Below are 25088 nucleotides of genomic sequence, written 5' to 3' on the forward strand. Positions count from 1 at the left end.
GTAGCATGGAGGAGGAGGAAGCATTTTTCAGGTAAACTGGCCATTCATTTAGAATTCATAACCCTAAATTTTAGAGTGACGAATGAACACCCCAACAATTCTGCTACTCTTCCTAATCCCCGTCAGGTCCCAAATCTGTTGATGAAGTCCAAACAGCCACTTCTTTCTGCCTGACCCTCTCCCCCTGCTATTGCTGGCTCTCATTCAAGTCAGGATCACATTTATCTGGGTAATATACACCTAATAAATCTTCTCCAACTCAGTTTGTTCTTGCTGGCAAGACAGCTAGCTTCCCCCTCCACTTCTCTCATCTTTCTTCAGACATCATTATGGGTGTTGACACTCCAGCAAGTTATTTAAGGTGCCCTTAAGTAACTGTCTGCATGTACGCATCTCCCAATAAAACAAGGTAATTGCTGCTGTAAGCTGTTTTTCAGTTACAATAAGCAAGACCATAGGCATGGACAGTGAAATAAGCAGTCAAACTAGCCATCTGCAAGAGGATTTTTATTAGGCACAGTAATCAGTATAATAGTCTCATACAGCACTTTCCACAGCACATCTCTGGGGCTTTGCAAAAGAGGCACACATTATTCTCCTTATTTCATCTAGGGAAAAATGAAGTATGAGAAAGGGAATGGATAGATCAGGGCTGCCAAATAAGTTAAAACAGAGCAAGACAGCAGATAAGTATTTTGAGTCTCAGTCTAGTGGGCTGTATAAAAACAGGACCAAGAAGGATTTTTAATCTATTTTGACTTAACACCAGTCCTGACTTTGTTCACTGGGCTTATTAAACTGTTTTCCTTTTTCCCTGTCTCTGTAGCTTCACATTACATTAACAACAGCTAGCCTCCATGCTGTAGCATCAAGCTAGTACCTCCTCTGATAAATGCTGAGATGAAATTAGCCATCACAGTGTATGTGTTCCACTTGCCATAGTTATTGTGCTTTATTAAGTCATTGGTTTAAAATTATTTCCTGCGTCCTGGAGATTCCCCAAGGCTAAAACAGCAGCAGTCTTTCACATAATGGGTCAACTGGACCAGGTGGATGTGTTTGCCTATTTCCTCCAGAGGAAATAAGTTTAATGAATATAGAGTTAATTTAACTAAAAAGTCTTGGATCACAGAAGATGGAACATGGAAGTCAGAAAAACTTTGTTCTTGAAAGGAAATTTTTATTGTTCATAATTTTTTACTATAATTAAAAAGAAAAAAAAAGAAGAAAACTTTCCTTCCCTCCTACTCCTTTTAACCCCAGCTGGGCACTGCATGGCTGACATGGTCTGTCCCAGGGTATCATGCTGAAAAGTCTAGCATCTCATGTGTATTATAACAACACAGCTGCTTCATAAACCAATTTTTAACCACTCTTTTGACATGTTTAAGGCACCAGTCTTTCAGTTTTCACTTACTTTAGTGGGGAACTTGCATATTACATCTCATTTTAATGAAGGTTACTGTTGTGTCTCTTTGAAAGCTGACCTTTTGCTTCATCAGACTGGAGGTCATGCATGAACACTGAATGAGGTTTAAAAAAAAAACTCACATCTTACCATGGGAATGTATTGGAAACTGGTGGTTTTAAAGGTGGAAGGTAAAATCTATTTGCTTAAAAATTAAGAGGGAAGAGATGGCTGACTTAGAAATTATATAGCTGCTGTCACAAGAACACAGAATGAAAACACAAGCATTGGTCTGAAAAAAAACCTCTCCTTTGCCAAGCAACACAAAGCTGAGATACATATCCTGTCTCCATTATACACCATCATCAAGTTGCTCGTCTTTTGATCATTCTGTAACCTACATTTTGAGTAAAAGCATGTGTTGTGCTGTCTTCCTCTCCCACTTCTTTGCACACCATAACCTGTAAATGCAGAGGAAAAGAAGCAAAGGTGAAAATCTGTGCACGGTCACTGTCATACTAACGACCCACAAAGACAGGAGAAAGGGCAAGGATGACTCCTAATGCCTCACCGACACAACCACTTTCACCACATACTTGCAGAGGTTTTAGTCCTGACAATTCTGGGTTCGGATTCCTTGTTGTGAAGCAATGATCAATTATAGGTGCTGTCTTTATCAGTAACAGAACAATCACTCTGAATTTTTTAAGTATAAGTAACAAAAACTTACTGTGTTCCAGAAGCTATACGTTTATTCTGGATCATCTCTGAGTCCTCATCACTGGTTAGACATTCTAACTACCCCGCTCTAGCACTTCTTCTGAACTGTTTAGTTTACCCAAATCTGTCTTCCCTGCTATCTCGAAAGTTAAATTCAGTTGGTTATTTTTCCAAAGGTGAATCATTTTTCTCAATGTAATAATACACATATAATTGAACGGAAAGCAGACTCATTAAGAGTAGAAAATTCTGCAGCCTTCAAAAAATAAATTATCACCAGTGACAGTATCTTAAACACAATGTTGAAAAGACACCCTACATCTCCACCAGTTTCTATAAACTAATGGTATTCCATGTAAGCTAAGGAGCTTACTCTTTGTGTTGAAAATTGAATGACAATTTCTCTCTTCCTCCTATTTAAATTTACCTGTATTTACATTTTACTAAATTGTACTTTTGTCAAACTACATAATCAATTTTTATTTCTCACCTTTTTGTGTGTGCATATTATAGAGCCTTTCTTAAGTACAGTGTGAAGTTGGTAATTTCTTTTTCAGCCCAAACTGTTGAACTCATGGTGTTTGAGGCCATTCAACAGAAGACAAAAACATAAGAGCTCACAGATCCCTTCTTTTAAAACAGACAGTTATATATGTCAGAAAGAATAAAGCAAGGTTAATTTTCTTTATTGTTTACTGTTAAAAAAAAAAAAGCCTTAAATGTTACCTGGGATTAAATACAAGAGTCTCCTATATGTGGTGAGCTGGTAGTACTTCCAATACTGTTAATTAATTACTGTTAAGGGAAGATTCCTAGAGCAGAGAGCCAATCAATTACAAGCAGTAGAGCAGCACCTATGTTTATACAATATAATGACTTTATTATGTACTTTGTTAAAAAGTACTTTGGAAAGATGCTTTCTTTCATTTTGTGATTCTCTAGTAGGTGAAACAATGGCTTTCCTTCTCTGAAAGCAAGGCTCTTTTAATACCCCTTATCTCTGAGAAGTGATAGTGTAAACATTCTTTGCCAAGAGGGTGAACAATTACAGACTCCTTTAAATAATTAAATAAAGTCAAATGCTAAAAAATGCAAACTTAATTATTTCACTGACAATGGTTGGAAGATGAAGGTCCTTTGGACTGTGAAAATACTACACAAAAATACCCCAGTCAACAAGGAATCCAAGCCTAGAGCCAGAGGCCTGGAAACTTGGGCTGAAATTGCTCTATAATCTATCATGCTGTTGCTAAGAGGATATTAATACTAGCGTTTAGAATTGCAATCATGTGTCTGACAATCCTGTGTTTGTACCAGCAGGTCAGTTGACTAATTACGAATTGGGACTTCTCTGTGTACTGCGCTATTTAGAAGAAAAGGATGACAAGAGTACAGTTAACCATTAAGGCATTTGGGCCTGGGAGGGAAAACAGAGGACAATCAAGTCCTTATTATTAGATGCCATCCTGCGAATCACTGCCTTATGCAGTTACAACAGAAGGAGAATTCACCTTTTAAAGTGAATAATTGTGCCTTTCGGGCAATCCTTTACAATTACTTTACCGTCCAGCTACAGCTCATTGATTGCATTGTGGATAACAGTACTCCACAGAAAAAATCCTCTTAGGCAGGCTACCTCCAAAATACCACGTCTCTGTCAGGCAGATGCCTGCTCTTTGAATAGCCAGAGAGATAAAGAAATAAAAATATTAAAGGCCAAAGTTCTACTGATTTCACAATGCTCCTTAAAGCCAGATGAGTGATTAGGGCAGTTGTAGTCTGCTAAACACCCATGCCTCAGGTGGAATGCTCCTCTGAGCACGTTTTACAGCCAATGAAAGACTGGTGCCTTGCTTTTCAGCTCTGAAAATACGCCTGCTTAAGCAGACCTATAGAATTCCAAGTTAAAATGCAAGCCAGAGAGACTGCCTGTCTTCAAGGCTTGATAACAAACTGGAATCAAAGCCTTTCTCTTTCAGATTACCAGCAAGAATCTAATCCAAGTCAGTGATAATCCTCCAGCACCTATTTAGCAATGATCCCAGCAGACAGCTGGTCCATCACCAAAGTCACTGGTTCTGTCACTGCTACGGGAATCCACAAAGTCTGAATGAGGGTCCAGATTCTTCCTTTACTGATGGGAGCTGATTAGCTTTGCAATCAGAAGAGCTGAACTGAAGCACAAACTCTAGTGTTTTATCATCAGCATCATCATTCATTTGCTGTTTTACAAAGTGGTAGAGGTGAGAATGATAATCCTTGATTTCACCACCAAGAGCTTCCCATCCTCTGTGTCTGGGTCATATTTGTCGAGAAGTCACTGATCTCATCACTCACCTCCTTCGGAGGAATCCTCCAACAAAACCCTCTCATTTCAAATTCTTGGTTTTTAACTATCACACAACCCTCTCACTGTCGCATGTCGCCTCCTCTCATGCTTATCTTTTTTTCAGTTCCCTTTCACATTGCTGAGTCCTCCAAACAATTCCCTTTTTTTTTTTCTACAGAGTAAAAGTCCATTCTCTCCTGCTTCAAAAGCTTCCTGTGAGTCCTATACAAAAGCTTCCTATACACAGATGCAGGCTTGGTCCAGGAAGCAGCCTAGGCAGCCTGTGTTTACAGGAATAACGAGGGTATTAACTTGACACATGGTGGTCTTCTGGCTCCAGCATTATCATTGTGATGAAAACATCTTAGTACCAGCATGCTTTCCTACATGTTCTGGATTTATTTTTCCCTTCCTTTTGATGATGCTTATTGGAGAAACAATTTATCTCTTTTCTAGATTTCAGACTTAAAATCACATACAATGTGCAACCAGGGTTTTCCATCTCTTGTCATAACTATCTGCTCACTTCCCAGTCTAACAATTGCATACAATTATAGACAATACAGGCAGAAAGCCAATTAGACTAGGATTACCTTGTCTGTTCAACAGCTGGGGTGTAGCATACGTCTGTCTTCCCTGTGTTAAGAATTCACATTACATAGGTCTGGCCTACCTTGTGAAAACATATCCTGGTGCCTTACAAGAAGTATTCAAAAACGCAGGTAAATGTTGATATGCCAAAAAGAGCTGGAGAGAGTTGAGATATGAAGAGGTAATTGATTAAGCAGGTAATGTATAAAGTCAGGCTTGAAGATATAGTGCAGTTCCATCCTCTTCTGGGCTATTAAAGTAAATTAATGATCTGGATCTGTGTAGGGGTTTCCAGAAACAACACTATAATAGCCAACTGGCCACAATTTGCAACCTATAGAAGGGAGAGATGTTTATTCTTCAGCAAATTGCCTGCTCAGGCACCACATTATATATACTCGATATCTGACAGATCATAGTGCAAAAACGACAACTAAATCTTAAAATAACACCAGTGAGTACAAAATACGATGTTGGCTTGGAAGAAAATGAACCAATCATAGACTTTGATGGGACACAGATATTTTCAAAAGTTCACAGTACTCTTTTCCATGCTGATAGTTTGGCAGCTACTCAAAAGTAGCTGTTTTGTGACATTTTTAAGCCTTGAATGTGAGCATCAACCAAGAAATAAGCATTCAAACAATCTTTGCAAAATATACAGGGAGTAAATGGTGTAGTGGCTCCCAGACACTAAGCTATGAACTCAGGCTTTGCTTCACTACCTGCAAGCCATGCCTTTGGTTGTGTTGTAGTTCCCATAGGGAAACCACTCATTGGTCTCCCTCTAGGTCCGCACTGAGACTTTGGTGGTCTGCAGGTATTTTCAATGTTCCACGGCACTGCACCAGCATCCACCGGCCACCCTGCACGGCTTGATTCAGGCTGAAAGCTCAGCATTCCCTGTGCCTAGGGCTGCTCAGGCCTTCCCAGCCCTTGCCAAAGAGCCAAGCTGCCTTCTCTATTAGTAGCACTCTTCTGTATGTTCCCTGGAAAAAAAGCATTTAGAGCTTTGCTGACTACTTTTTTATGTAAATACTACTATCATCTAAAAGGCCACTGCAATAGCCGATAGCCTTTTAAAATCACAGTGGAGCAAAGACGGCAGAAGCTATTAGACTGCCTCTGACGGCATTACCTTTGGTTTGTGAAGTTCCCCTTGAACCCCTAGGCGTGCAACGCGAGAAGGAGGAAGAGGGGTGTGGGTCTGACGGAGGGAGAGGGGTGTGGGTACAAGCGGGTGGTTGTGTGGCGCTTTCTGCCTCTATTTATGGGTCACGGCCAGGTGAGCTCTTGTGCGCTCAATTGCCCTGCGTTGCGGAGCGGGACGAGGGTCGCGGAGCGGGCCGGGCCGGGCCAGGCGGCGGCGGGGCGGGCCCTGGAGGCGGGGGCGGGGGCGCCTGGAGGGGGCGGACGGCCGCTGCGCTCCGCTCCGCTCCTCCGCGCCGCGCCGAGTGTCAGTTGCGAGACAGCGCTTGGCAAGCAGGGAGGCGGTCCCGCGGAGGCACCGCGGCAGGCGGGAGACCATGATCCTCACACGTAAGCACCCGGTCCCGGGAGGTGCTTGGAGGGCAGCGCGGTGGGGTTTGGGGGTCGGGAGTCCCTCTTTTGTTATCCCGCAGCGTCCAGAACATCGGGCGGGCTTCCCGTGGGGGCGGCGGCTGTCCCGGCCGGGCGTGCGGTGCAGTGCGCGGTGCGGTGGGGTGCGGAGCATCCTCAGCCGCGGGTCCTTGCCCTGCCGGGCCCGTCCATGCTTGCGAGACGGAAAAGCGCCCGTCGAGGCGGGAGAGGCCCCAGGTGGGACGGGAGCGCTGTGGTAGCTCGGCATGACTTTTGGCGCTGCGAACCTGCGGCCCGTTGCGGCCGTGCTCGGGAGGCGCGGGCTGAAAGGGTTCACAGCCGCGGAACCCGAGGCGCGGAGGTGCCGCGGAGCGGCACGCGGCCTCTCTCTGCAGGGCACCGTGGTCTGTCGCTTCTGTCTCTTTTTTTTTTTCGTGATTTTCCTCCTTTTTTTGTCCCCCTTGTTGATGCTGGTGGACTTTTGGAGGTGGGGACGGTTGTGTGTTCGGTTGGAGTGGGGGTGTTTTGTTTTTGTTTGTTATTTTGTTGGTTTGGGTTTTTTTTCGGGAGTCCCTGCGAGACGGGAGCCATCGAGTTTCTTTTGAAGTTCTCCGTAATTAGCCCGATGGCCTCCAGGAGCCCGGTGCCCCCCCTTCCCGTGCGGCGGTGGCCAGCCCCAGTGTCACTCCCGGATGCTTTGATCTAGCGGAGGAGCAGCCCCTCCCGCCAGCCGGGATCGCCCCCCCGCCTCCTTCTCCAGGCAAACTGAAAACCGATGCTGTTTCCAGTTTTACCTTCGTACCCCGCTCCCCGTTTTTCGCAAACCACCACCGATGACTTACTTCCACCGTAACTGTGAAGCTGTTGAGCGATGCTTTGCCATTAGCCTAATGAGCCATATTGCCAGTCAAGGGCACTTACTATTGGTACAGCTAATTGTATTCTTTTTTTTCTGTTTTTTAAATTCCCATGTTCACTTCGGGAAAATTAAAGTATTGAAGAAACAACTACATTTAAACGATATATTTAACTAGGTCAGAAGATTCTGCTTGATGTGTCATAGTACTTAACACATGTGAGTTGAAAGACTGGAGAATGTAGTTTTATCTTAGCCATCAGTTACAGATGCTTTTCTCTTTTTTCACAAGAGTTTGGTGTGATCTGTTTGAATTGCCCTGCCCTGATCAAGACATTCCCAGCAGCCACATCAGTAAAAATGTTCCTAGTCAGGTTATATTTTAAGACTGTTTGTTAGTAACCTTAAGGAAGGTAATAGACAAGAAGGTTTCATAGTGAATCTGTCCACAGTTCAATGCCAGACTGATTCAGCATCCATCTGGCAACCAGGCTACTGCTGGCCAGCAGCACACGCAGCTGATATTAGGCAATTTGTTGATTCCATAGCTCCTATCTTGTCTTCCAGGTATATTTACTGATGTCCTGTAGGCATCCTGATCTGCATCCCCAGTAGAAGCATCTAAAAAGAGAAAGGCTGAGGTGGCCAGGAAGTGGGATCAATGTCTCCCTAGCAAATGGATTTGCGTTGGTACTGTAGTTTGCCTGTGAGATCCTGATTAGGGCTGAGATTCTTTGATAATGGAATATAGTATATGAAAAAGAAGATGTAGATACTGTTTTGAGAAGATTCCTTTCATCTACAGGTTCATAGAAATCAAAGCATTTGGAGCTACCTTTTGTAACCTCTAGGACTTCTGATCTCTTTATCTTCTTTCAAAATAACTTGGCTTGTAAGTTGATTTTTTTTTTAATCAAAAGGAAGTGCAGATACATTGTTTTAAATATTGAGGAGCTACTGTTAAATTTCCTTTCTAAGTGGTAGTTAAAAGCAAGAATATATCTTGTCATGAGTTTTGTTTGCAGTTTAAATTCAGTTGTATAGATTCAGTCTATGAATTTTAGTTCTTGAGTCAGGGTCTTCCCAGCCATTTCTACAGCTGTCCTTACTGGGCCAGAGAAAAAGGCAGATGATAATCACAGAAACTCACAAGTATCCTATATACTTTGCCTCTGGTGGGAGCAGGAAAAGGTACTGCGGTTGTCCCTAGGCACTAATCTCAAATGTTTATATTAGGATTCCTAGAAGAAGGAGATGAGAGGTGACTTGGTTTTACTTTTCTGGTTGTTCTAATTCCTTACACATTCTAGGCAATGGTTCATTTGAGACATGTGAATTTATGAGTTCTGCAAATATTTAGAGATGCAATTTGCATTATAAAGTTTTTTCTAGTCAGAATACCACAGTATGTTATGTTTGGGCTTCATGTGAGAGTCAGACTTCTCTTCCAGCTTCCCTCTGACTGGAGTTGTGCTATTGGCTTCAGCATAAACACAACTGCACCCTTGGCTGTTTAAAAGGAGATGGAGGAAGAGAACTCATGTGCTTAACAGGATGGTCCTGTACTGTAAACAAGCACTTTTCATGCTTGACTATCCTTCCTAGCAACAGGAAGAAGGAAATGAGGCTATGCAAAAGGACCCTGACACATTTCAGACAATGCCAGACCCACCCCTACCATTCATACAGTATAACCAGAAGACTTGGGGAAATAAAAATAACTTCAGATGTTTCCCCTTCCTTCTTGTGCGTATTATAGAAATACAGCAATCAAATCTTCTGCAGTTCACAGAAAACTTGCTGGTTCGATCTCCACTGAGGAAAGAGGTTATGCCTCTATATAGTTTATATATCTTCACTGGATGTCATATTTTTCTGCTTACAGTCTCATCAGGGCGCATGAATTACAAAACACTGTATCCTCTCAAGTGATGTAGTGAGTGAGATCTACATATACTTAGGCTGTTGGTAATCCCGGCTGGTGCAGGATATCAAGATTGTCTTGTGTGGTCTTGATTTTTTTTTCCAAGCTTGTTTTCTTTTTTCCTGTTTATTTTCTCTTCTATTTCCCCCTCTTCTCCTGTTTTAGGGGAAAAACAAAGTCTGTCTTCCAGCAGTGATGAACAAGTCTCATGAAATGGGCACAGATTTGTACAGTGATTGAAGCTCTTTAGTTCTTTTCACTGGGTATTTATTCTGCCACACTTACTGACACTCAGATTTACCCTATCCCACACAGCATATCTTTGGAATGGTAGGTCTGTTCGTACAGGATATGATTGACATAACTGGTAGTAGTAAAACAAAGTCAGGAATGACTTAACAGGCTAATTAATTGAATTTCATTCTTTGAAACTTACAGGTAATGCCTTTGTGAAGTACTTTGGTGTCTTTAGAAGAGCATGATAAGCATAATTGTATGTTAGGATGAATATTCTTTCAAATATTTTCTTATTATTTGTTTCCTTTAGGAAGGACTGTGCTAGATGTATCAGGAGTGTGCTAGATGGATCACGAAAAGATAGTATCCAATCTCTCTTCTAATGAAGGCACAATATGATCGCTCACTGTTGCTGAGGGGAATATGTTTTTAGAGTTTAATATGGTGTAGAATTTCTTAGTCTTAGTTTTAAATAATTTTATGTTTGTCTAAATCTCTCTGTTCAAATGCTCATCTCAGTCTGTACAAATAATGCTTCCTGAGGAGATGCATGAACGACAGTTGCTGAAGCCAGAGGTGGACACAGTTTGACATTCCCAGGCCTATTCTTGTCGTTTCCTGAAGACACACAATTAAGAAAAATATCCCCCAACTTGCATTCTGGCCTTTTGGGGATGTTCTTTCTGTGACCCTGTGGACCCACAGAACTGGATGCTCTGCCAGCCACCCTTCCCTCTGCTCTTTGTGTGTGTCTCTGAGAACAGATTTCCTGCATAAGATACAAGAAACTTTACAGTACAAAAGTTTATGATCTGTTTAAACTTCCCTTCTTTTCATACATAGTCTCTCTGCATACGTTTGCAATGCTGCTTTGGCTTTGCAGTGCTACTATGGCTCTGGTGTATCTAGACCATTCTCTCAAGATGTGACCATTCGATAAGGACCAAGAAAAGCACTTTGAAGTGTGCAGTATCACAGACAGAAGAATACTGTAACTGTCTGTAGTATCTGGAAATAGAAAGTTCACAGTAATATTTGCTTTGGGGAAAATCTGGGTTTGCGCTTTTAATTCTGATATAGGGAAAGAGGTGTTCAGCTGGGATGCTACCAGCTTTACGTTGGGCTGTTTCACTGCCACTGGTATTTAGTGTTGTGTCATCCACACAGGGTGCAGTCTGAGTCATCAATGACGTTATGATGCAAAGGCAGTCTTTATTCCATATTTCTTCCTGTGTGTGTGGATGGTTTTGATGTTGAAGCTTAACAAGCTGGAAGTAACTCTCCTTTCTACAGTATGAACCATTCAGATAGCTCAGTTTGGCTCTTCTTATTCGCTAGATCTGAACAGGTGACCCAGACTTTGTGCATTTTTGCCTCCCTCTGAAGTTTGATGGGCGTTTGATTTGAATTTTGCATACAGCATGCAAATTTACTAGCTTTCAGGCAGGGTACAATGGGAGAACGTTAATGCTGGGCTTGGAAGTAGCAATGGTTAATGTTTGCCCTTCAGTATGTTCTCAAAGGTCATTCTAACCAAATAATTTGTGAGAGAAGAGGAGGTTAAAGTCATCTTCTGCTTCCCGGTCTTTGGAGGAGGATTCGTTTCTCACTCTGGAATCTGTCAACATGACCTCCTTCAGAGGATTTGACTAACTGCTTTCTCTGCCCCAAATAATCCTCCTCCAAGACCACCCTGTGTTAATCAGGCCAGATAAATAACCCATGTGCCCAATTATTTCTTAGGGTTTTTTTAAGTCACTTAACATCTTGTTCCTCTTCATCTATGAACCTTCTTAAAAATGAATGGGAGAAGACCATGTTTAATCTATAAAAATAATGATTCTTTGGCAGGAAAATAGCCGTATGAAGCATTAGTTTTCTGCTTAAACAAAGTTAGTTCTTAACTTTTGGATCATGGCTTTAAAATTTCTTTGTTAAACTTTCCATATATGCTTAAAATTTAAAAAACAAACAAAAAAAACCCCCCACATTTAGGAATTAATTTTGATCCTGATTTACAGTGTAAGTCCAGGAGTTGCAATGATACTTTTGTCCTAGAACGTACTTTCCCAAAGTCTTCTTAGGAAGTAATGCAGCTAACTTTGAGCAGTTAGAAACACATTTAATAGTGTGAAAATAAGCAGTAATTGCAGTCTGTTACAGAGTGAATAGGTTAAGCACATAACAAAGACGTGGACACTACCTTTTATTCCAGTGTCCCTGTATTAAATCTTGAAGTGGTGCTGATTTGATGGATTTTGAGCATAGCAGTTGCTCCAGGAACTCTTGATGGAGAGGAGGACTTCTTGTCAGCGAGGACTTGCTCTGGGGGAGGTGGTTGTGCCCTCCTGCCATCAGGCAGTGTCCTTCCATTTGCTCTGATGAAAACCTGGAGTGCTCCCCATGCTAAGGATGGGCTTAGAGCACAACTGGACTTAGAGAAATCAAAAGTCTTGTTTAAAATATTTTTGGGGTAAAAATAATGAAAATTGTGAAACTGATCCCTTTTTTTCCTGAAAAAGACTATTGTTGGCTTTTAGAGACCCCTCGTTCCCTGTTGAGAAGGGCTTAACTCCTCTGAAATTCATAGAGACTCCCATTTAATTTGACAAGTATTGGCTCAATCTCTAAATATTTTAAATACTTTGAACAAATGCTGTTTATCTTGTTAAATTTTGAGCTAAAAAACTTTTGAAGTGATTTCAATATGCTGAGGACTATGAAAAGGAAATTCAAGTTAATTAGATTTTGATTCACAAAGGGTATTTTGTTTCCTGTGCTAGACAAGAGAATCGGTGAGCAATTAAAACTACTATATTGTGTAGCCTGGTACAGTTGGTAGGGAGGGAAATTACATACAGGCAACATACACCTATGTGGATATTTTGGAAACCAGTCATATAGATTCTTTTTTTTTTTTTAATGTGGCTTTTGTCATTATGGGAATAAACAAACTTAAAACCCCATCAGTGGAAGTAAGCCATTTGCTCTTTCCAAAAGCTCTGCTGACAGAAAAAAAAGCTTCCTGATTTTTTTCAGGGAAAGTATCAATATATGATCTTAAACATCTGTTTCCTTACTTCTTCATTTGTTCCCACACAAATTCCAAACATACTCTGTTTCTTCTCCCAGTGTCCTGTGGTTTACACATAACATAGCAGCATAGTTACTGTCTCGCTGAAAGGCTCCATAACTTGAAAAAGCCAGTCCTATGTTTAACCCAAAGCCAGCAGGAACACAAGGAGTGTGTTTCTTCAATCATAGTCATACAGTTGAAAAACATCTGAGTAACATTCCTCTCTACCACCTCTTTCTAGGGTTTTTATGACTAAAAAGCAATATGTATATTTGGTGCCGTATATTTGGGGGTTTTTTGAAGAACTTGGTTTTTTTTCCCCCTAGAAAGTTTCTGGTGAGAAATATTTTCTTAATTTGGTGTGTGCATCCATATCAGCTTGAATTGACTGTTGAGGCAGGCAACATTAATTGGAGGTCACTGAATGTATCACCTCACTGTGGAAGGTAAATTGAAGCACAGTGAAGAACAGTAGCTCATCAAAAAAAAAAAACAGCTGCTATTACAAAATGTAAGTTGAGCTTTAAAGGTGAAAGGAGAAAAGGGACTCTCCCGGGAAGGTTGTTAGCTTTCACTTCAAAACTTCCAAGTCATACTTACTGTTGTTTCAGACTCACTGATTCTTCAAGACATGAATCCTTCATGGGCTGAATGTGTTGGACTAATGTTTTAGGACATTTGTATAAGATTAGATTGTTCTCTTAGAATGAGATTCCAAATGTGTCAGAAATTTGGCAAGAGGTTTTAATGGGATTTTCAGAATTCTCTGACTTTCAGTGGTTGAACATTTATGCGCAAACTTAGCAAGTTTCAGCAATTGAGGACATTTTGCTTTTTCTAGTCCTTGCTATGTACTCTTCCCTTGAAAAGTGTAGGGTGTTAAGCTAATGATATTGCCTAAGGAATATTTGGGTTTGAGAAAAAACAGACTTATGAAAAGGAATTTAATTATTTTCGAGCTACAGTCACATATCTTCAAAGTGAAAACCATCTGAGGCCACAGACACATAGCAGACTAACTCCTAGGAAGTCATACTGTCCCAACTTTAAAGAGCTGCAGGCATATGATGTTACACAGAACTGATTTATCATTTTTGGTGCCTAGCCTGCTCATCTGTAGACAGCTGTCACAGTGAAGGAGTTCTTTTTTTTCCCAGTTTGTCTCAGATTTCACATCCATGTTCATCTATCTGTAGACTGAGTGGTTGGATAGAGTGATTAAATCTAGTGTTGGAACCACAATTCACGTGTCAGGGAGGTAATTCAAGTACTTGTACTTGGAATTCTATCCAGAGAAGAGTATTTCTCACATACACCACAGCTGGTCTTAAAAAATATGATCCTGAATGATCTCAAGCTTCTTAATAGCTCAGGACGGTGTTTTGAAGTTGAACATAAGTATTGCAAAACAGCAGAAATTTCGGAGGGAAGTGATAGAAATTATCTGCCCCTATGTGATACAGACAGAAAAAAAAGAGGATAATCTTCTGAGCGTGCAAGCCCCTTTGCACCCATTAAACTTAAGCATCGGTCCTTCATGGAAAAGAATCCTCTTTTTGTTCCATCTCTTCCTTAGAACATGTGCAGGTAGTTTATGGAGTTTCACACATTGTAGTAGGAGCAAGCAGGTTCATCTCTAGCATTCACAGTGAGAAATCACGTTCTCTGCATTGCATGGGACAGACTTTCCTGCAAGTGAATTCAGGAAGATGACTTTATATTCAAATTTTACTTTTTTTCCCTTTCTTTTATGAAAAAGTCAATTTCAGCTGGAATGACTTGGTCAAAAATTAAGACCAAAAAGAACCCCAAACAAACCAGGTTAGTTTAGGTTAGGTATGGCGTTGCTGTGAACCTTCAGCAATGACATCCATTTTAGCTGAAATTTTATTTTAACAGCATTGATTTGACTAATCTTGCTACAGATTTTTGCGGTCAGTTCTCTTAAGAGGGCCAAAAGGTGAGATGATTAGAACTGATATGTGGAGGTGCTAATATGGCCATAAAGGTATCTGAGTTGAGGCAAGAGGAAACCATCTGCTTGGAAAAGCTGTTCATATGATGTTTAGCACTTAGGTGAAAATGGAGTGAATGCGGGACTGTACAAAGACAGATCTACTTTGCACGTTGTCCTGAAGACCCTGAAAGATCTGGTGCTTAAGTTGCATGTTATTTCATGGAAGCAAAAGGGAAAAAAAGAGAATGAAAGCAAATAATCTCACTGCTCCTAGCTAGACTGCTGTGATTTTTTTTTTTTTTTTTTTCTGAGAGGACATTACTGCAGCATCACACTGTGCAATTTTTATTTTCTACAGGACGGAAGCTATCATCCAACAAAAATCTATAGACGCCTTAGAGATTGCAGTATCAATCAAGGTGTGAATTGAGATATTTTTGCTATGAGGTTTCAGACTTGCAAACTTCCTGGGCTATGAACCAAGATTAGCCAAAGTTAAACAAAAGGAAAGTTAGAAGTTTCCATTTTCACTTACCCGTTTGGGGAAGAATTGGATCCTCCTAACCCCCCAGGAAGTGGGTAAATAAGGGCTAATGGTTCCCAACCATACACACAAGGAACTGCTACCGTTGATTTGAGCATGGAGGCCTGCTTTGTGAAACAGACTAACAAATAAAGCTGTTTCCAATAAAAATTTCCTGTTTCCTCTTTAACACGTTTGCCTGCTGTTTGCTTACATGGCACCAAGAATAAAGACTTCATTGTACTCCTTTTGGGTTTTTTTATGTTTTGTGTTGGGCTTTTTTTTTTCCTTTGTTTTACTTTCTAAGAGATTTTCTAGTGTATCAGGACATTTAGAAATAATAGCACGATTTCTTTCTTCCCAACAGTTCTTTCGTACAAGAACCTCCTGCTGCTTAGGGAGAGCACAGGACGCACATCTGAAAAGCTGAACATACATTTCTTGCCTGGGATGTATACTGAATTGTAGTTTATGTTAAAGGTTTTAGCTGGCAAGGATGTTTGATTCAGAAGGGAAGTGGCACCTTGGGAATGGAGTGGGGAGGAGGGAGTGAGACCAGTCCCTTTCCCTCAGCAACTCGTATCAGCTTGGCTGCCAGGCCTTCACTGGAAAGATGCTCACGGTGGGAAATTGCTTTGCATATCATGGCAGATTAATTGGGGCTGAAGTAAGATTTCCCTAAAATGGGCCAGAAAGCAGTGTAGAGTTCCTCTGCAAGCTCCCTCTCCTCCTTGTGTCTCTGCTGGCCAAGCAGATGCTGTACTCAGCAGTAAGCTCGTAGTTCAGGTAATGATCTGTAACTTAGGTCCTCTGGGAGACTGGATGAAGGCTCTGGGTGACTTGTCACTTCTAAAACGTTTCACAAATAGTGGAAAAATCTGATTTTGGAAGCTCCCAACTTCCTCTCTTGCCTCTCATTATTCTGGTTGCCATTGATTCAGATGACAAGGACTTGCCTGTATTCCCATGTCTAAAACGAGTATAAAAACCAAGAGCCCCAGGGATGATGCTGCTGAGCTGGACAAAAAACTGGTATTTGGAAAGCACAGATTTCTTCTCACATAGTTTAAATTATTTAGCCAGAACCTCAGGTTCAACTAGTGTATTCTGTTCTCAAAGGCAAATCCCAGTTAAGTTGTGGTAATGAACTTTTTAGCTACACAAGCTTTCAGCTGTTTAAGTTTGTACCTCTTATGTGAGGAAGCTTGTTCTGTGTACTCATCTTTATGTGCAGCCTATTCAGTGCACCCTGGGCTGGATTCTACCTCTGGCTCTATTTTGATCTGCCTGAATTTCACATGCATACAGTTTTGTTCATAGTCTGACTCCTCAGTAACAAGCAGTGTTGAGATGGGGAAACTAGTTTGGAAATTGCCTTTCTGTTCATCTGATCATAGTGCATTGGTACAATCTAGGAGCAATCCTGGATTTGTGCCCCTGGAGTTGAATGAAAGGAGCTGCTTTTTTAGGTCCTGTCTCTTTTTTGTCACCCATACTCCTATCACATCCCCCTCTGACACACACTTGATGTGAATGGAGGAGATGTAGAGAGCGCTCTGGCCACAAGGGATTCCCTGACCCTTTCAACAAGGCAGCTCTCCAAACCCCTCACCCTTCCAAGGAGATGCAAAAGGAGCTAGAGGCTAGAGCCCTGGCTTTCCCAAAATGATTGAGATGGAACTGGGGCAAACAGTGCTTTTAAACCCTGGATGCTGACCTGTACCCAGTGCTAGGCATTTATCTAGCCTAATTGGTGAACAGGTGCACAGATGTTTGATTATTCTGTGCCATTCTTGTGGCCAACCAGGAACAATTCAGGTGTTTAATTGCCTAGGTAGACTTCTTGGGGGATTCTCAAAGGTATTTTGAAAGCAAATATGCTCTGAAAGTCCCAAAGGCACCTCACACCTGGATGCCTATAAAATACTACTTCCACAGTACACAAATCTTCTATAGACAACCTTAAAAAAAAAGGTCTAATAAATGCATATTCATAATTTTCTAGTTCTAAAAATATTTTACAGGTCATATACCTGAGGTGCTCAGTAAAGGACCTGTGAACAAATATTTGAACAAATTTAAGAGCTACTGTAGTAGTAAGGAATCTAACACTTTCTTCAATTGCAGTACAGTCATCTACCTGCATTTTTAAGTAAATACTGGTTGTTAGGAATCTTTTTTTCTTTTATTTTTCCCCCAGTTTTAAGTCAAATTTCCATTCAATCCAGAGAGTTCTGCAGGACATGACATAGAAGTGCTCTTAAAGACTAATTGCAGATTTTTTTTACTTTAGTATTTTCATTCATTCTAATATAGTAATATCCTGTTATTTGTTCTTATTTTATCAGTACAAGTTTTAAATATATTTTAATTTTTTTTTCCCTTCTTTATCAACTTTCCCATGCATTTCTTTAGGATACCAAAATTAAAATACTATCTGGAATGAAAGTTTACAATTGCTTGCAATTGGAATTGAAGAATGCTTTTTCTTAATGAGTAGCCAAGTCAATATGTCTGTACGTGCTTGTTCTCACGTGGTCCCGTAACCCAAAGGTGAAGCAAACACAAGTTACACAAATGCCTGCTTGTCCTGACTTCAGCAAGAGTGGATTTTTAGCTGTTTATTTATCTGGAATGTTGTGCTTTAGCTCACCTTAACCCTTTGGTTTGGGTACGTATCTTAGCAAAGTACTGTAGCAAAGCACAAGTATTTTAACCCAGTTGTAGTAATCTTGAGAATTAGAGGGGAATTGCTATCATTTTGGAGACACTAAAAGGTGACTGCTGTTCTGTCTGATTTTAATTATTTGCCTGTATCACACTGGGAATATTTTGTAACAAGCCAAAATCTGGAGATATTTGACTTATATTTGGCTTTTTACTGCCTTATATGCAGTTACTTATATTCTGAGTCATTGTGAGAAAACCCTTTTGCGTGTGGTTTCTGCAGCAAGTAGCTATCCTCTCCAAGTAGGTGGCAAAATTGTCTACTGAGTTGTACATAATGAAGCTTTTCTTTTCTGGTCCATCAAGAACAGTGAATATAATCAAAGCCAGATGAACTTTAAGAGTTTCTGATTGCTCACTGTCTGTTTGATCAGTTCTAAACAGGGAGATAAATTCCCAGTAGCACTTTCTTGAATTTTTAGAGGAAGAAAGCTAACCCAGTCTGTTTCCTGAGCACTCAGAGAATACCTTAAATACCTTTTACATTTTCCTAGTTTACGATAATAAGGTAACATAGTCTCTGCTTATATTAGGTAACAAATTATTTTATGCAAATTTATTCACAGACCAATATAACCCACATTCAGAATGTTTCCTTTCTTTCAGTGTCATGTATATATATGTGAATAATTTCATTTTGTGGCATGTTTAGTTTTTGGGCATAGTGAGGTTAGATGAATTTCCTGTAATATACCAAGTAACTCATAAATGCCTTGGAGACCTCCAGTGAAACTAGGTTCTTGTTGGGTAGTAAATACACGCTTGAGCGAGCTGCAGTACAGTGTGTCTGTCACTTGGGTCTGCTTGGGTCTGTCACTACTATCTACAAGATGTTTCAGTGCACAGTATTATGAGCTCTACTAGGAATTTCTGTCATGACAAAGCAGTTGTGCCAAGAAGATCGTAAGATTTCTTGAACAAATGCTGCTCATGTTGATTGCGTTGATGGTTTCTCTAGTGTGAAAAAAACCTGTATAGAATAATCCTTAACTCCTGCAGTTTTCATCTGTGCCCGTTTCTCTATTAAAATGATGAGCTGTTGATAAATAACAGGTGAATGCTAGTGACTTTGCAGAATCCAAGATATGTTTGGTAATGAGAAGAAAAGCAAACTGGCATAAGCAAACCTGTGTCTCAGTTCAAAGTTGCTGAATACCTTTGTGCTTATTTTGTAATGGGAATAGTAGAAGTGGTGCAGAAGTTTTTGCTTTGCAAGTCACTAATCAAAGGGTGTCTTGTTTCTGTTCTCTTCCAGAAATCGAGGCCAAGGAAGCTTGTGACTGGCTACGGGCTGCTGGGTTCCCACAGTACGCACAGCTTTATGAAGGTAGGCACATGAGCTTGCAAGTTGATATTCCCTGGCAATTTTTGGACAGTAAGGTGTAACATTCACCAATTAAATAAGGTTCAGGGTCACAACTGAAGTGCCAGTACATAAGATGACTTTTAGGGATTGGGCTGCTCTGTGCTACCCACAACACTCAATAGATATTCCAAACCCAATGGGTCTCTGAAGCACTCTTAGAGTCCACATTTGTTGCAGATTTCTGTTGTAGTCTGATTCTTTCAAGTGTCCTCGTAGCACAGATGTTATGTTAGCACCATGGTACATTCCCTGTGGATAAAACACAAATGAACTATATTTTCATGAATGTAGCCACCCACTGCTGTGAGCCCAGTCTTAGAAGCTGTTTCCAGCTCCACCAGGCAGCTTTCCTGATGGAGCAGAGGTAGGCAATTCTGCTTATGCACGGATGCATCTGTACGCTTCATGATTCCCAAGTCCTCTGCATGTTTTCACAGCAGTTTGGTTTGGTGTTCGAAACAGGCTTACTGTGAAGGGAAAAAAGAACACACAGGCCATTTTTGCGCAGCTCCACAAAGCAACGCCTGCCTCCTGCAGTGGGATGGATTCACTTTGTGTGGCCACTTTTGCAAAGGTTTTTCTCAGTTAAAACCGTTGTCTTCAGTTAAACTGTTGTCTTTACTGCCTCTCTAACCTACTAGGAGCTTTTAAGTTTGGCATACAGTTTTGACACTGATGCAGAGCAAAGTACCCAAGTTTGGATTAAAGTGTGATCACCACCACTTAGCATTACATGCACCGCAGTGAAATTATTATGCAGTCTTATCTACCTCTTCTTTTTTATAAAACAAACTCCAGCTGCTGCGTGTAAGAATGAGCAGAGAAAGCTTATTATTTACAGTGTATAACAGTTGGAAATTATAGCAAATGCTGAGCTGACCTTCTTGAAAAATGATCTAGTTGAGCTTTGATTTGCAGCTGCATTGGCAATATGAGATGATAATAGTACTTTCAAAAGCAGCACTTGGCAAAACTTTTCTTCACCCGTTTAGAAATCAAATTTCCTTATGTTATTTTTCTTCCATTTTGTTTTCCTTGTGTGCTAATGGAGATGCTGAGATTTTTGTTGGATGTAGAGCTGGGACTGTACTTCCAGTCTTTGTTAAAACTGGGGACAAGACTATGAATATGTGAGTTTGTGGGTTTCATGTTATGCTAAGCTGTAAATCCCCCTAACAAAGTACTGGCATTCAGAAAACCTGTCCTACCTGTGGTTGCCATTGGCCTACCTAGACACTCTAAACCTAGACAAAGCTTTTAACATAGGACCATGTCCTGCTATCAAAAGGATGGCAGAGGTGGGATCAAGGCCAGCCATAGCCATTGAAAAGACAACTGTCCTTATATGAAAACATGATACCATGTCCTTTGCAAGCCCCCCTAACAGCAGCAAAATACCAGCTGAATGTGCTCACACTCTTTACTCACACCTTGGACTTAAAATAGTGAATGGGAGACCTATGAATCAATTGGATATAGTACAGGAGTTCTAATAAGTTGCCAGTATGCATTTAAAATGGAAATTAATCAGTGAGCCTTTGTCAGTTGCTTTGCGAAAGCTGCAGTTTTCTGTAGAAATGACAGAAATTTTTACTTACTTATTTATTTATTTATTCACAGAAGATGTCCATTTATTCCTGGGGCAAAATTTATAGTTCATTTGAGAGAGTATCCATTAACATAGAAAACCCAGAATATTAACTACCTTCCTGCAAATTAACACAAGTCCTATTCTTTTCATCATTTCAGCTCTTTCTTTCCGAGCCTGCAAATTAAAATGTTTTATAAACAATCACTTGGACCAGAAAAGTTGTGTGCAACTGCAGCAATATATTCATAGTTTGTCCTTCTATTGCTGCATGCCCTGAACACACAGTGGCTTTGGTGGGAGTTTTGACTGTGCAAGGAATGCCAGATCAGGATCTGTATGACAGTCAGGAATCTGTGGAGGACAGTAAATAATATATATATATGCAGTTACTGCTTCAGAGCTGTAGTAAATTTTCAACTCTCTGCCAACATTGCTTCCTCCCCCTCATTCTCTCAGTTGTTTACCTAAATAATCTTTTAAGGAAAGGAGGCAGTATGGGCTCCGCACAGCTTGGCTTGCTTTCATTTCAGTCCATATCTCAGTAATGTTGTAACCGTGTCAGTCTTTTAAATAGCTTGATTAACAGCCAGGGAGATTCGGGTTTTCATTCTTTTCCAGAGATGTGGGGTTTACTGACCTTTTTTCTTTAAGGAGAGATATTAGTACTTTGATGGAGTTTGTATATTTATTTTAAATAAAGCTGGTCTAAATCAGTTTATACTTCTGATGTCAGATAGGGAGCTCACAATTCCCTCTTTCCCTATCCCATTGATTCATCACTGCTTTCCTCCATTTTGCACATGAGCTTTCAGTTACCAAAGCTGCACATGAAAAACTTGTACTTGAAGAAGAAGCATTTGAGATGATAGTGTGTGTTCAACTGAGAAGGGCCAGTCTCAGGTATCTTGGTGAACTGAACTGGAGACAGATGATTGTTCTGAAGTAACTTACCATTGGACACTAATTTTGATTCCACCTGTCTCTATTCCTACAGATCTCCTTTTTCCAATTGACATTGCTCTAGTCAAGCGAGAGCATGACTTCCTGGACAGAGATGCTATTGAGGCATTATGCAGGTAGGTGAGAAGAAACCACACTGCATTTTGAAACAAACCCCTCCTGTGTAATAGAAAGTACAACCTGGGAAATGCATAACTTCAACTGAATTATGTACCATTAAATATTCATTTGCGTGAGACCTTTTTGTTATTCACTGTCAGTATGCAATTTCCATTAGAATGATGTATTGAGTTAACTAATGTTTGGGAATCTTATTTAAAACAAAGTTTGGAGTAAAGTACCAGAAGTCTGTGACAGATATTTCACAGACATATTTTTAATTATTATTATTCCTAATTTGCTTTCAAGTAATGAATCTTCCCCAAAAAAGAGAGGAAGCAAGACTTTCCAGTGTGTGGCAGCATGCTTTTACAGAACTGCAGCCTCAGCATTACCAATTTTATCATAAAAGCAATTGCAGTGGCCCCATCTGACACTTAACCATCCATCAGTTACCTCCTCTATGTGAGTCCACCATCTTAAATGGAAAAAAAATGGCTTAGCTTTTTTATATCTCCCATTGCCTAGAAATAAGTGCAGTTTTCTGCCTCTGTCCTTCAGTATGGCAGCTTTCCAAATTGTCTGAAAAATTAATGCTTTTGGATGCTGCATGCATGATGTCTCCAACTTCAAACATCAGTAATTGTAATGAATTACTAAACCCTTTTAAGAAAGGCTTGAAGTTTATAGTATTCTCATGCCATCACTGCCATACTTGGGAGAGAAATAGAGGAACTGGAGTTTAAAGCTCTTCAGAAATATTTACAAGATTTTCAGTCTAAGAAAGTAAATTTGTTGTCCAGCCATGAGGAAGGGAAAAAAAAAACCTCATTATTGTTAAATTCTCACTCAAGATATGCCCCACTGAAGTTTAGGGCACCTATTCCATCAGTATTAAAATGTATTGCATTGGTCTACTTATTTGTGTGCTCTGGAACTTCTGAAGTTGTTGAACAGAAAGCACAGCAATGTGAATAAACGCTAGTTCCCAGAAGCATGGTTTTCCCTTGGCAGGAAACAAAATACAGTCAAGCCAGCATATTTCGTACCTAGTGCTCGCCTGCAAGAATACTTTTAAACCTGGAGTTATTTATTTATCGGGGAAAAAAATGGTAGCAGTTTGTTTCTCACTACTGAAAGTAAGAATATGTCCTCCATATCTCTTCGAGATTTTCTGCCAGTGTGATCAATACAAACAATTAGGAGTTTTTCTGAACACAGTGACAGCAAAAAGATCTGTATCCTAAGAGTGGAAGCTTATATTGTAAGTCTTCTAATAAAAATGAGGAAAAACAAAATTATATTAGTATTTATATGTATTGTGAAGGTGGGAAATCTTTAATAAGTCTGCTGATTGTAAAATAACCTCTTCACATTCATCACATCTGCAAGAATCCACCAGTCATCCTGTTGCTTGAGACAAAGATCTGAATCTTGTGACTTATATATCAGAGTTACCTTTTACCTTTAAAACCAAAGCTGAAATTTCTCCAGTAGCTTTCAGATCCATCTCAAAATAAAACTGAAGCATTTCGGTTGTCTCAGATGTCTGAATTTGGCCCTTTGCCATTTGTGTTAGACAAAAGCAGTACATTATCACGTTTCCATCTTTAGATATTTTTTTTCCACATCTCCTTGTAATTTTCTTAAGCTCATTAAAAAAACATGGAGAAGGCACATCCTTTGGAATGCTGCATTTCTGCTTGAACCTGGGTTTATTTTGACTCACATCATGGGCAGTCTGTAAACAGTAAAGGAGTTTCCTCAGTAAAAGAGTTGTTTCACAGCCCTAGGTCTATCACTGTTTCTTTACTGAAAATCAGAATAGTTTTGAATTTACTTGGATTTTCAGCACAGAACTAAATTAACACTGTATGCAGTGGTAGCAAAACAGTAAGTCATCTGTGCTGAGAATCCGCTTTTCTGTTTAACAACCAGCATTCTTCCAGCACTTCTGATACTTTGTTCTAATTACTACATGTGAAGCAATCGCTTTTAAAAAAGACTGCAGAAACCACAGTGACAGGGTTAGGGTTTTTTTAAGTTTGAAGCATTTTAAATGACAGTTTACATCTAAACAGTACAATCTGAACATTAAATAGTCTTGTTAATGAATGCAGGAAAACTAATGTAACTTTAAAACTAACTTGTTACTAAATGCTTTGCCAAATTCCTTTCTAAATGGAAAAGGTATCAATAGCCACCCCATTAAGGATTTTTCTGGGAAAAAAAAAAAGAGTGAAAAATGGGTTGAGACTTGAATTACAGAGATAGCATATGGCACTTGGTAACAGTAGAAGATAGATGGTTAAGAAATGTCATTTAGTGATCTTATCATGAAATGTACGGTTAAAAATGTTAGAGCAGTGACTCTAATGTGCAAGAATACTTCATGTAGTGACTGCGAGAAGCACTTCTGGCCTTGGTTTCATGAGATTTTGTGTAGATTAATGACTGGCAATTTACCTCCAGAGGATAACTGGCTGCATCACACACTGACAAAACTAAGTACTGAAACATGCTTATCCTAAAGTACAAAATACGTAGCAAGCCATGATGGAAATCCTATTTAATCTCCTTATGCCTAGCTAGAAAACTGCCACATTTTACACACAAGAGGTTTCTTGAATCTTTTGCCATCAAGACTTCTCATCCAAGAAATTGGTGGTAATGGATTTGCATGAGCAGCATTCCCTGCTGGTATCATTCAGCTTGAAGAGAGCTGTCCTCCTTTGCAGGTTACAATGTGCAGATGATCCCCCAGAAGACAACATAGAGGCTGTCCACTGCAGTGAGACAGGATAGGCCTTGTATCATCAGTTAGTTACAGGTATACTGGAGTTGGAATTTGTCCTATAAGAAGGAATTAAGAATGTAAATCCATTGATAAATATTTTTAAACTTTAAAGCTAAATTGAAAGATTGAAAATTGTCATTTAAAATGCATAAAACTGATATTCTGCATTGTTATCACCATTTTCTCCTGTTAATGAGAGCAGAATGGATTACCTGGGGTTATAGCCTACGTAGAACTGGAATCTAGAATGAGTCTAGACTTCACATTATAAGCCCATAATGTATAAATTAGCTGAGGTTTAGCCTTTCACATTGCAGTTTTTGATAGTGAATGTATTGTTCAAGCTGCCTTAAAAGAACTTCAGGCT

The 25088-nt window shown here is 40.0% G+C and overlaps 1 protein-coding gene across 4 annotated transcripts in view; it reads left to right on the forward strand.

Annotated features, from left to right (window-relative positions):
* DLC1 (DLC1 Rho GTPase activating protein) overlaps nucleotides 1-25088 on the forward strand; it is a 218006-nt gene that overhangs the window by 174000 nt on the left and 18918 nt on the right. For 3 of the 4 annotated variants that reach the window (XM_061994355.1, XM_061994356.1, XM_061994357.1), the window contains 2 exons: nucleotides 19164-19235; nucleotides 21860-21941. In XM_061994355.1, coding sequence (XP_061850339.1) covers nucleotides 19164-19235; nucleotides 21860-21941 — 154 coding nt within the window. Of the gene's footprint in view, nucleotides 1-6480; nucleotides 6588-19163; nucleotides 19236-21859; nucleotides 21942-25088 lie in introns of those variants that run through there. The other variant, XM_061994358.1, reaches the window with a different exon arrangement.

This window comes from Colius striatus, chromosome 3, assembly GCF_028858725.1.
Source record: "Colius striatus isolate bColStr4 chromosome 3, bColStr4.1.hap1, whole genome shotgun sequence".
Taxonomy (NCBI): Eukaryota; Metazoa; Chordata; class Aves; order Coliiformes; family Coliidae; genus Colius; species Colius striatus.